Here is a 13962-nt window from a genome sequence, read left to right on the forward strand (position 1 = left end):
TCATCGGAAAAGACACTTCTATATGCCATATTGAAATTTCTAATTTGTTGAAAAAATTGTTACATCTGAGAACTAGCTCAGGTGGCAGCAGATGAAAGGGCCATATCTACCTGTCTCCTTAAATCAAATTTCGATGCAGTGGACAATGCCAGAAGAGTCATTGCAGAGGGGACTCTTATAAAGAGGCATGCATGGCTGCGCCAGTCAGGCTTTAGGCCAGAAACACAAGCCACTCTAATAAACATGCCAGTGGAACCTAACATGCTCTTCGGTAAGGCCGTGGAAGATGCACTTAAAACAGCAAAGGATGAGTATGACACTCTAAAATAGTTAGGTCAGCTCACAAACAAGCCTACTGGTCAGAGAGGTAATGGTAATTTTTGCCATTTTCGGGGCCAAAATTCACAAAGAGGATCCGGCTACAATCAAGGCCAAGGCTCCTCATGGGGAAATAATCAAGGACAAGCCTTCCAAGGCTATCCCAGAGGACAACGCAGAGGTCGTGGTCGGGGCAGAGGCCCTTCTCGAGGTAGCACCCCGCCTAAGAGCAAGTGACATTCCGCTCCAGGAACTCTGCCATGCATCTCCAGTAGGAGGACGCATTTTCAACTTCACCCACTCATGGGAGGGTATCACCTCGGACAGATGGGTGCTGTCCACGGTAGCAGGTGGCTACTGTATAGAACTTCTTCAACGTCCTCACGAGCACCCCCCACGACAGAAAATCCACTACGAAGAACATCAGCGGATCCTTCTAGAAGAGATAACTACACTTCTATTAAAGGACGCCATAGAAGTGGTCCCCAGCGAACCAGGTAAACTGGGGTATTTATTCAACTTACTTCCTTGTGCCAAAGAAAGATCTAACAATGCGCCCTGTATAAGATTTACGCCCTGCAAAGAAATATGTAAAGCCACAAAAGTTCTGCATGACTATGCTACAAGAGGTAATTCTGCTGCTAAAAAAGGGGGATTACATGGCAACACTGGATATGAAAGATGCCTATTTTCATATTTCAATGTTCCAAGCGCACAGAAGATTCTTGCGTTTCAAGATAGCAAACAAGCACTACCAATTCAAATTGCTGCCCTTTTGAATAGCCTCGGCTCCAAGGGTATTCACAAAGGTACTGGCGGTAGTGGCAGGGCACCTGCGCAAGGGAGCAATCCCAGTGTACCCTTACCTGGACGACTGGCTCATAACAGGGGAATCACCCCTGATTTGCAGACAAAACATCCAAACAACAATCAACCTCCTCTTTCAATTGGGCTTCTCCATCAACGAGAAAAAATCAAGCCTAGTGCCAAGCACTTCAAAACAGTTCCTAGGAACTGTCTTAAACACAGAGGAAGGATTGGTCTTTCCTTCAGAGGAAAGAGTAAAAAATGTGTTACTGCAAATACCACGTTATCAGGCAGGCCGCCAGATAAGGGTGCGCAAAGCAAGGCGTTTAATAGGCATCGTGGCATCTTGCATTTACCTAGTGACTGCACATGTGTCCCATAGGATCTGCGTGATTGTTCGCGGAAAAGTCAGCGGAGGAAAGGTTTGCATGAGAAATGTGCAAACCACAAAAGGTTTGCACATTACCCATGCGAACACGCATTCAAAACCCTTACATACCCACACCGCCACCCACACCCACAACATACCCACAACACTGCCCCACCCACACCCTCAACACACCCCCACCCACACCCCCAACATAAACAAACCCTACTTATCTTTTTTACACGCTGAGACCCTGCAGTGCCAGTTCCCTTTCACTTGCGTGATCGGGAACTGACGCCGCAGGGTCCTTTTCTTTTTTTTTTTTCGGGTGTGCTGTGGGGGTGTCCCCCGCAACACCCCGCTCACTATACCACACAGTATAGTGAGCGGGGTGTTGCGGGGGACACCCCTGTAGCCTTTTTTTATACTTACCTACAATGCTACCACCAAAGGTTCAAACTTTTGGTGTTTGAACCTTTGGTGGTAGCATTTTTCGGACTTTTTGTACGGTCTGACCTTTTTTTTCGGTCCGATCGTACAATTCCATCCCATAAAGGAGTGGTTGGCGAAACAGTGGTCTCAGGCAAGCAGTCAGTGGGATGATCTAGTGGTTGTTTCGCCAACACTTGTACAAAATCTTCGCTGGTGGACGAGAGAAAACCTAACGAAAGGGAAACCTTTTTACGAGCCAGAGGTACATGCAGTGGTCACAACGGACGCCTCACTGGCACGTTCTCCAAATCTATCTAGACTTGCACAGAAAATCTGGAAATGGGCACTCAAACAGAAGATGTTCCTGTCATCACAACATGTTCCAGGGCAACTCAACGCTCTAGCAGACTCGTTGAGCAGAGATCCCCTACCAGAGGAACATGAGTGGTGTCTACACAAAGAAGTCGTAGAACACTTCTTCTCTCAATGGGGTTTCCCAACTATAGACTTATTCGTCACAAATGAAAATCATCAATGCCCAGACTTCGCGTCCAGGATCCCCCAGCCAGGCTCCAAGGGGAACACCCTATGGATGAGCTGGTCAGGCAAATTTGCTTACGCTTTCCCCCCCCCCAACTCCTCTCATGAGGAAGGTGGTGAACAAGTTACACAAGGAACCGATGATGCTTATCCTAGTTGCTCCTATGTGGGCAAGACAACTGTGGTATCCACATCTGCGCAAACTGGCGATGTGCGATCCCATCAAGCTCCTTTGCCAGTCACCCAGCACGAGGGACTAACAGTGCACCCACAAATACACACCATGAACTTGGCAGCATGGCTCCCAAAGTGTGTTCGGGCATCTCAATCTACTGCAAAGATGCATGGATATCCTGAAAGAATCAAGAAAACCAAACACTAGGCACTGTTATTGGGACAAATGGAAAAGATTTGTATTTGGTGCCAGACTAAGCAGATCAACCCCGTAGATTGTACTTCTTCTAACATTCTAACCTATATGCTCCACTTGCTAGATGCAGGGTTAGTGTTCAACACCCTAAAAGGCCACCTGGCGGCCTTTTCAGCCTACACCACTACCCATAATAAGGACTCATGGTGGAAGGTACCAGTCATCAAGGCATTTATGGAAGGGATAAAGAGACTCCACCCTCCAATTTCTAACCCACCGCCAGGTTGGGACCTCAATGTGGTACTCGCTAAGCTCATCGGACCCCATTCTAGCCTATGCACAAGTCTAGTCTCAAACATCTGACTTATAAAACTGCCTTCTTAGTAACTATCACTTCTATAAGAAGGGTTAGTGAAATCCAAGCATTGTCAGTGCAGGATCCTTTCTTTACTATACATAAGGACAAACTGGTTTTTGCGTACACACCCTAGGTTCTCACCTAAATTCATCTCCAAATTTCATGTAAACCAGTCTATTGAGCTACCGGCTTTCTTTCAGGAGCCCAAAAGCTCTGCTGAGCTAAAACTCCACACACTAGATGTGAGGAGAGCGGTCCTCTACTACGTAGACAGGACCAGACCGCTAAGAAAAACAGATCAACTGTTTGTGTCCATAGCGCCAGGCAGAGAAGGTGACCGCATCTCTAAGAATGCCATCTCTATGTGGATAGTCAGATATTTCCAATTGTGCTATTCTATATCAGATAAACACTGCCTTTTACGCTAAGGGCCCACTCCTCAAGAGGTACTGGAGCCACTCTGGCTTTCATTGCAAATGTCCCCTTACACAGTATTTGCAAAGCAGCAACATGGAGCTCAATACATACTTTCACTCAGCACTACTGCATTGACACGAATTCCAAGACAGATACACAAGTGGGACAAGCGGTTCTAAGACATTTATTTCCTCATGAACCTTCTCACATCCCACCTCCTTCTTCTTCCACTGCTCACTAATCTATGCACAGCATGTGATCTAAGCATATTCCACAAGCCTCAGAAGGAATACATTACTCACCGTAATTGTATTTCTGATGCTTGTATCTGCTTAGATTCACATGCAACACACCCTTCCTCCCCTCGGAGAGAAGGCGCACGGATGCTTATGAGCTTGTCTGCTACTTATCTGCTTGGATACAACTGTACTCACGCTACACCTCATGCTACCTCATGTCAGAAAAATAATCTGAGGGACCTCAACGCGTGAGTGATCATGGGTACACTGGACGTCACACTAGGGATAGTATTACTGGCACGCCCTGTCGACGTCAGTTTTCGAGTTTCGAAAACAACTGTAATACTCTGCAGCTTCCACTAGATGTCGGCCTATGCACAGCATGTGAATCTTAGCAGATACAAGCATCAGAAATACGATTACGGTGAGTAATGTATCCCATACATATGCATATGTATCAATGAAAAAACTTTGTTAAAGGGACGTTATGGTTAAGTTCCACAAATAAAAACCTATGAAATGCAATGAAAAAACTTTAACGGGACGTTATGGTTACAAGTAAAACCGGAAAACCTCAGAAATTCGCCAATTATGGTAAGCTAAGAAACCATAACTCGCGCCACCACCGTGCACTGCTAAGACTAACACCCAGGACATCAAAGATGACATCACAAATGTCATTGATGACATCACTGATGACATCATATGTGAAGTTAATTTTGATGAAAAGTCCCTACAAGGGGTTGTGTTTATAATGTTGCTTACATGATGTCAGGGGTGATTGTGTAATGTTAAACATGTAATAACTAGGTAACAATTCAAGACTAACTACACACTAGTACAAACAATACATATGAAGACCCGTAAAGCATACAAATCAGAGGCACATACCGGAAAACTAAAGTAAGGAAGAAAGAACCAGCATCATCAGAAAATGTTAATAGCATTAAAGTTTATCTTCATGTATACAAATGAATTCTGTGTTTTAGGCCTACCTATTGCCCCATGTACATGTACCACAAGCTGAGACCAAACCCTAAGGAAAGTACTTTAAGAACATATGACAAGGTTAATGTCTAGATATACAGCACCTTTTGAATTATAATATTCTGTCTGTCAGTGAACAAAACTACCGGGCCCAGATATTTCAGTGAACAAAAACAAGTGGGCCAGTAATGTCCCCTTAACAAAGTTTTTTCATTGAATTTCATATGGCAACGTTTTGTCCAATTTACAACATTTCACCTTAAAACTCTGCCATGTCCCACCTTCTAGCATCATTTTTAACACTTCTATACTTTTTCCACTGTTTTTCCTTTCAGCGATGTCCGCGAACAACTGACGTCATTGTGGACCTTCTGGACAGTGCCACGTGACCATGCGCTTGTGCGCAGCATGATGACGTGTCCATGAATGCGTTTGCAATTTGCGTTTGGGTCCTTGCTTGGAGGACAGTTCGGAACTGCATTTTCTACTGATCTAGGAACTTTCAAGCTCAAAATGTACCCTTGCACAGCTTCTACATCTATTCTTACTCATTATCCATTAACAATCTAGTACAAAGCACATACTTGGAAGAATAGTAGCAAAACTGCTATTTATCTTGAACATGGCATCAACTATTGTCATCCCTCCTCCCCAAGAGCCACCACCAGCACCAGCTGGAAGACCCACACAACAACAAAAAAGTGCAATATTTGTAAAGACAATGAAGAGGACCAAGAAGATGAGGTAAAGGAAGTGCCTACCTCTATCACCCAGAAAGACCCATGAGTGTGGCATTTCTTTACCACTGTTGGGAATATACCAAAGGCTAAAGCTACAAAAGTGAAATGCACTGAGTGCAACTGTTTACTCAGTCATGGACTACCTGGACATTACTCCTACGGGACCACCTCCATGCGTTGCCACACCAAGTCCAACTACCGCAATGCTCTCAGAAAGATTGTTCCTTTATTAGCAAGTAGTAGGCTGTCTTTCTCCACATCATCTTCCTCAACCAATACTGCAACCACATATCCCACTTCTGTGGGACACAAAATCCCACCAGCTACCTTGAAAGCAATAAGAGGCAGTTGGTCCATATCTTTGAAAGACAACATTCCTCTTTATATACTGCAACACACCCCCCTCAGGGGGAAGCAATTTCGACGTGTATTTGAAGCTGTAATCAAGGCGCATGCAAAACACTTCTCACTACCTGAGAAGCAACACATGTGCAACATCTTCCCCTGTCCACCTGGCCCTCCGTATTAGTGCGTGGTGCCTCTTCCCTCATTTTCCTCCTCACCTTACGTTCTAAACTCTCCTGCAAACGTTTATTTTTTTTAAAACAACAAATGAAAGGTTCCTTTAGGAACCACCTTTCACAGTTATAACATAGAACTAAAAAGAAATCTTATAGACTCCATCAACTTTACATTTCTCAGTAAAGTACATAAACTCAATACGTTTTTCCAACATTACCATTATCATTTTGTGTTATGCTAATGGGAATAATGGGAATAATGTGACTTCATCACCCGTTCCAGGGACCGGAACGGGGGATAACGGCCCGGCAGCCCAAGTTATCAGCCCAAGCGAAGTGTGTCTGTGTGTGCCCTGATGCCTGTGGGCTTCGGTGCGTTATAAATAAATAACGAGGGCTCTGGACCATTATCCTCCATTGCAGCCCCTAAAATGGGGGATAAAGGGATAAGCACCCCTGGTTCCCAAAGCGGGAACCCGGGGTGCTAAAAAATAGATTTTACTTTTCCAAGATGGCCACCATGGAAAGAGAAGGTGGGGCTCCGTACAGAGCCCCTCTTCCCTTTCCATGGCAGCCTGCAGAAGGCGAAGTCAGAACCCTTTGACCATATTACCACGAGCACATTTTTTTTCCCTTTCAAACCTATCCTACTTACGTATAACTTTACCACATAGCCGGTCCCAGGTGGACATGGCCACTTTAACACCATGTTTCATCACTCGCTGTCATGGCCAGATTATCCGGGTCATGACCTTATACCATGACCCGGACAATCTGGATACTGCCCATTGCCACAGGCTATACGTCAGTCACCAAAGGTATATCACTATTTTTTGTACCTACATTCTGACACTTGTCAAAAAAATAAAACACAGGCACATTTGCAAAACCATGCTTTAAGGTCATTGCCAATGCTCCTTACACGAGTTTGCATGAAATCCGCCCAGGTTTTATATTTTCCAAAATGTATGATATGGCATTTGTAATGCGCCTATACACAAGTGTTTCAATACAATAGTCCCCCACTTAACAAAGCCCCCAATTTACAAACTCCATTCAGTCTTTAAACAAACATTGGAGGTTCCTGTATAATCTTTCTGAAAACTTTTGTCCACATTCGTCAAACGGCAACCAAGTTTTAAGCCATCTAAAAATGTTGAGACCCCCCTAATTTAGCCCCCTCTATAGAAAATCCCACCAAACTTTACAAAAACATTTATATCTAGAATTAGAATTGTTTTGCAAACTTTTGTGCAGATTCGTCAAATGGCACCACATTTATAAGCCTTTACAATATTTTGGGACCACCCCTCTAAATTTGTTCCCTCTTGACAAAACAGCTCCACACTTTCCAGAACAATTCAGAATCTGGTCTAGAATAACATTCCAAAATTGCATGCAGTTTCATTGAGTGGTGCCAAAGTTATAAGCCATGCAAGAACTGCTTTTCACCAACCCTGTAATGCAGAAATAGGCATAGATGTCCCTGAACATCTGAAGTGTTCGCGAACATCACAAGACTGCCCCCAAACATCCGGACTGTTCGCAGACTTCGGGTGAAAAACGCCAGTTTTACGGCTTCTTACATCCATATCCCATCCCCTCCTCATCACCCCTCACCTGCCCAGAGATTGTTTGATAAGTTTGACAAGTGCAATGATGTGTTTTTTTAATATGTTTCTACCATTGTGTCCGCGGACACCGACGGATGTCCACGAATCCAACATGGCGGGCGTTTCCGAAATTCGGATGCACTTCACGCTTTTCACCATCCAATCAGTGGGCACGTCCAATGGCTGCGGACATCACAGCACTCTATGAGCCCATCGAATGCTTGTCCGCGGACCGAACAGGGAAATGGGTCTGCGAAGCGGAGCCAGATATCACTTATTTTTTGGGAACTACTTTTTGGTTGTTTTAAAAAAAACTACTGGATGGATTTACACCAAATTTACAAAAGCGCGTTTTCGGGAGCAAGCCGCCGCTCCTGGTGCAAATCTGGTGAAAATCCGTCCAGCGGTTTGGGCTGTAGGCGTGAGCAAAATCTTTTTCCATTAGGTCTATGGAAAAAAAATGTTTGGGACCCCTCTTATAACCCCCCCTTGACAAAACCTTGCAAAACTTGCCCAAAACATTCAGAGCGGGCCATACTTGTTATGCAAAGTTTGGTAATGATTCGTCCAGGGGGAGCGAAGTTATAAGCCGCCCATAAAGCGCCCTTCCTATGAGTTGAGCAACTTAACCATAACTACACGGCCGCTACCGAAGGCCGTGTAAATTAGTTGGGAATGGGAATAGTAGTTTTGGGGGTGGGGGAAAAGTATGAATAAAACTTTTATTTTTTAAGGTGTTTTTGGTTCGTTAAAAATGCATTTGTTGTTTTGTGATTCGTTAAAATCACATGTAACCCCCTTGGCCCTCATTAAAATCTTGCATTTCTTTGGCTGAATTACCATCAGCGGTAGTTAACAGTTGTTACCTGACGGGAACTGTTAGATTACAGGAATACTGCCTTTACAGCAGTAATTGAATTAGGTGCAGTAATACGTTAGACACTCTGCATGCATTGTGTCACATTTTTACTATAAACCTTTCGTATCCCTCTTTTGAGGATGGAAATGGAGCAGTAGAGTATCATACCACTCTGTACAATTTTTTAATAATATTGACCCTTTTTGCATCAAGCTGGAAAGGGGGTGAGAAGATGGTCAGCAGTAATACCACCTTTTTCACCTCCTTAAGGGGGTGGGCCCTTCCCTTTACTACTTTTAAACATTTTCAATACACCACTTATAATTCTCCCTGCCATTTTTTGGGTGCAGGTAAAAACGGGGGGTGTTTTAATGCATTATTCGACCTGCAACCAGCTGTACTGAGGGTGCTCGTGTATCTCTCAAGAATGTATTATCTGTGCTAGTAAAGATTTGTCTTCATCTTACCCTAACATGTTGTTCAATGCAGGATTTATGTTTCAAATATAGGCACGGATTGAGGAAGGATGTATGCTGCCTACTTAGAAACTCTTCACTGAAATCCAAAGGTTGGGCTATTGGTTTCCTTGCGATGGTGCAGATGCCCCCTACTTCGCAGTCAAGGAAACAGTATCCCACGAATGGGTACATTGACATTTACCACTGCTTCATGTACAATGAAAAAGGGAGCTTGCATGATAAGAAGGACTTTCCTGATACTTAGTTTGTTCATCACAAGATATTTTACTGAGGCTATTTTTCATCTTTACTGAAAGTCAAATCAGATACACTCGGTATTTATTGCCTGACATTTCGCTGTTCCTCTAGGAGGATTTCAAAGTCATTTTTTGCTTGACTTTAATTGAATTCTTTTCCAATCATGCTTGTGCTGTAGGGACCAAGGAACAATGCTACACAGAGTTCACCAGCTGTGGCCAGCAATAGCATTTGCCCGAAGTAGATACTGTAGGATCTTGGTACTTAAAACATGTGCTATGTGAAAACGTTCCTAATCAAACAAATACATTCTGAAGGTGCCAAGAACAAGGAATCAGGGTTGTTAGGTAAGTTCTGCAGCACAGCGCCTGAACTAACGCATCAACGGGGACACTTATTCGCAGGAAAAGATGAACACACACTGGAATTCATTTTCAAAACAGTTGTGGTTGTAGGAAGTGAATCAGCAATGGCCACACTTACATGCACTTGGGTCCCCTCCATGCAATTAGTCATTTGCAGAAAGTAAATGTGTAAGCAGGCTAAACTGCTGTTGCACTCTGTTTTGCAAAGAGTGTTTACCTCTACCAGGCCCAAAAAACAGGTGGATTCCCCAGATATCCATTGGTTCTGTGCCAGCACACAAATGCCATGCTGGCGCAAAACCATGTGGATTTTGGAGGCGGAGCAGGAATGCATGGTGGGAACATATACCTTGTTCCGAGCCGAAGCATAGAAGTAAGGTGTAAACCGCTTACCCCTTGGTTTCCTGCCTTCCTTTTACGTCCTTGAGAGGGGGGAAATGATCCTCACCAGGTCCTGGTGGAGACATGGTCTTAAGCAGTTACATTTCTAAGGACTCTCGGCTTCAGCCACATTCAGATGTAAACCGGGTTCATACCTGTCTGTGCTTTGCTGGCTGTAAAGGCTGCAAGCTGGGGAGATTTTTTCAAAAGTGAACTTGCTGAACTGCTGAAAAGAAAAAAGAAACATTTTTTACAGGACGAATGTGGCATTTTTTGTGTTGGCATATTAAGAATAAAGGGAGAAAATGGCAGCAGCAGTTTCTTCAGACATTGTTAAATGTAAGTTATAATCATTTCAATATTCAAAAAGTGTATCCAAATCAACCGGGAAGTTAAGGGGGTGCACAATTAGGAGTATGGTGATAAAATTGAAGTGGTGCAAAGGAATTTGAATCTATTGGAAGCTGAGGGCACAGAAAGTCATACCCATTCCTGCCGTGCATTCCTGGCCCACCTTCAAATACCAATGGTTTTATGACAGCATGACATTATTTTATGCTGGCATAAGACAAATGGATTCTTGTAGAATCGGTCTGCTTTTTGCACCTGTTATAATCAAGCGGGTCGCTTAGGAATCAATTGTAAATGATGTGTGCAATTTCGCCCGGCAGGGCGGCATTTACACTTTTTACAAAACAGAGGAAAAAAGTATAAAGAAAATTTCACCAGTTTTACACTTTTGTTTTTTGCACTACTTTTTGCGATTTACTTAAATTGCATCGAGGCGACCCACGCACACCTAAGTGCTATCGTTGGCGGTCCCATATGTGTAATTACCACTTTTAAAAAAATGACCCCCTCCATATGGATGCTCAAATATCCAAGTTTACACTACCTGCGTGACCAAGTAAGAGTGTCCTTTTTTTCCAGTAACGCTGGGCACTGTTGGGGGTTGCTTGCGACCCCCGGCGCGGTCCTTAAGCCCCGGACCCCAAAGGACTCACTCACACACGTCCTCTCGGTTCAGGCTTCCCGGTCGCTATGACGCGGCCGAGAAACGCCCCGTTTATTTATGCTGCACGCGGCGGCATTCAACGTCACGCCACGGCGTGCGCGCCCAGTCATCGGGCAGCGCCACACTTCTCCTTTTTCGGGAGGACAAACAACAAACACTCAAAAGCTACACACTGCAAACCAAAACATACTATACCTATAAAATTTCAAATGCCCCGTTCTGAAATGCCCCTTTATTAACATCCACCCGGGTCCCCTTATTTAACAGCTCTCATCGTCAGGATGATCAGACAAATGTCCCAAGACGTAGTCACTGAGGTGAGCAGGTTTCCCTCGCCCAGCCCTCTGGGGGTACCTCCTACTCACCTCCGGCACGGGTGATCTGTCCATAGGCATTCCCCAGGCCGGGGACTCAGGCAGACATGGTGGTTCTCCTTCGTCCTCAGGGACCACCTCTAAGTCCGGATCAGGGGGCAGATCAGTCCTTGGATCCCGTAGCTTCTTAAAGAAGCTCACGTTACGAGTTACCGCAGACCGGCCGTCCAATGCAGTCACCATGGATCCCTTGACTGCAACGACGTCCAGCGGCTCCGGCTCATACGGTAGGGAGAGCTTTCCATGGGGGTGTCTATTCTGAATGCGGACCTCATCACTCGGCTCCAGCTGCTGCAGGCGAAGCCCCCTCCGGATGTTCTCCTGCTCAATCCTTGTTCGCCTCGACTTGTTGGTTGTTGATCACCCCTGGTTCTTTCTCTCCCACCTCCGGTAACAGCCCTCGAGGGCACCGTTTGAATAATGCTTCTGCCGGGGCCACTCCGGTGGATGCATGCGGCATGGTACGGTACACCCTCAGGAACTGATAAAGGGCTCTCTGGAGGGACTGCCCCTGGCCCTGGGCGATTCTAAAGGTCTTATTTAGAGTCCTCATCAGCCGTTCAGCTTCGCCGTTTGCCCTTGGCCATAGAGGTGTGATCTTCCTGTGCAACACCCCGTAGCTCTCCATCAGTTCCGAGAACCGTTCACTCTGGAACGGTGCCCCGTTGTCCGAGCACAGCGTGTGGGGGAAACCATGGGCCGCAAACACCTTTTCCATGGCCACCATGACGTGCTCAAACGCCACTGACTCCACAAACTCAACTTCGGGGTACCTTGAGTATTCGTCAACCAGCACGAGGAAGTGGGTGCACATTGTGGTGGAACCAAAGTCCCCATGAACAACTTCCCACAGATGCGTCCCCCGAGGCATCGCTTCTATGACGGGCTCACGCTGCAGGGGAGACGCCGACTGACACCAAACACAGGCCGCCACAAAGTCGTCCACCTTCCACTCCAGTTCTGGGAACCACACTTTCAGCCTTAAGCGGGCCTTGGTCTTGGCTGCGCCCTGGTGACCACGGTGTGCAAGGGCGATCACGTCCCCCACCTTCGACTGGGGCACAACAATTCGATCTCCCCTGAGCAGAAGGCCGGATGTTGAAAACGATAGTTCCTCCCGGACCTTCCATAGCTGCTCAAATCCAGTTCTGGCCTCCTGAGTACGCCCCGCCAGGGCCTCCAGCACCGACTTCCAGGATCCCTGTTGCATGGAGTGCCTTAAGATTTTTAAGCACTCATCGTCCGATGCAGCTATCTCAAGCTCCCCTAAGGGCATGGCATTCGGCGTGGCTGCCTCCACCACCACCCGGACATGCTCTTCGGCCTCCTCCGCACAGGTGTCATGGTCTTCCACTCCTGGCGCCCCAGGGTGTCTGGAGAGATAGTCTGCCGTGTTATTCGCCCCTGGCCGGGACACCAGGGTGACTCCGTATTCCAGGAGGGCGAGCATCCACCTCTCAATTCTTGCCAGGCGTCTTGGATGACGACCCTGCCAGGATGGGAAGCAGCGGCTTGTGGTCCGTCACCACCGTCACCGGGCGTCCAAGGACGTAGAGCCGGAAGTGCCTGCAGCCCCAGAGCACGGCCAACGCCTCGCGCTCAATCTGCAAGTACCGTTGTTCCGCCTCCGACAGCGCCTTGCTGGTATAAGCCACCGGGCAGACACCCCCATCACGGTCAATCTGCATCAGCACGGCGCCCAGGCCAAACGGGCTGGCGTCGATAATGATCTCTGATGGTAACGCAGGATCAAAAAATGCCATGGTGTCCTCTGCTGCCAGGGCGCCCCTGATGTCGTCAAAAGCCGCTTGTTCAAGCGGGCCCCAGTTCCAGGTGGTATCTTTCCTGGTCAGTGCTCTGAGGGGTTCCGACCTGGAGGCAAAATTCTGGATGAACCGTCGAAATTACGTAACCATACCCAGAAAGCTCTGCACATCCGACACAGATTCTGGAGGGCGCGCCCTTTTAATTTCCTGGACCTTCTTGGGGTCAGGTGACACCCCCCCCCCTTCTTTGAATACAAAGCCAAAGAACTCTATCGATGGTCGCAGAAATTCGCATTTCTCCTTGTTGAGGGTGAGGCCCAGGGACTGCAGCCTCTCAAACGTTTTCGCCAGCCGTCTCAGGTGGTCTACCTCCGTTTTGGCAAACACCAGGATATCATCACTGATGTTTAGGACGCCCTCCAGATCTGCTAGGGCGCCCCGGATGATGTTTTGGAACACCGCCGCCGCCGAGGACACACCGAAACTCAGTCTCTTATAACGGTACAGCCCTCGGTGTGTAGTAAATGTGGTGATATACCTCGACTCGGGGTGGAGGACAACCTAGTGGTAGCCCGCTCGGAGGTCCAGCTTTGAAAAGAAGCGAGCGCCCTTTACCTCGGCCATGATATCGTCTATTGTCGGGGTGAGGTGTCTCTCTCTTTTAATTGCTTTGTTCGGCAACCTCATGTCAACACAGATTCGGACAGCTTCCGGTTGTTTAGGCTTCCGTGCCACCACAATTGGGGACACCCAGGGGGCCGGACCTTCCACCTTCTC

General features: G+C 46.6%; 1 protein-coding gene across 2 annotated transcripts in view; it reads right to left on the bottom strand.

Moving 5' to 3' along the window:
* The window catches only part of DLEC1 (DLEC1 cilia and flagella associated protein), a 1790999-nt gene that overhangs the window by 578834 nt on the left and 1198203 nt on the right, over positions 1-13962 (bottom strand). Inside the window, exon 26 of one of the 2 annotated variants that reach the window (XM_069647686.1) lies at positions 10186-10253. In XM_069647686.1, coding sequence (XP_069503787.1) covers positions 10186-10253 — 68 coding nt within the window. Of the gene's footprint in view, positions 1-10185; positions 10257-13962 lie in introns of both variants that reach the window. The other variant, XM_069647685.1, reaches the window with a different exon arrangement.

This window comes from Ambystoma mexicanum, chromosome 2q, assembly GCF_040938575.1.
Source record: "Ambystoma mexicanum isolate Mex_15411 chromosome 2q, UKY_AmexF1_1, whole genome shotgun sequence".
Lineage (NCBI taxonomy): Eukaryota > Metazoa > Chordata > Amphibia > Caudata > Ambystomatidae > Ambystoma > Ambystoma mexicanum.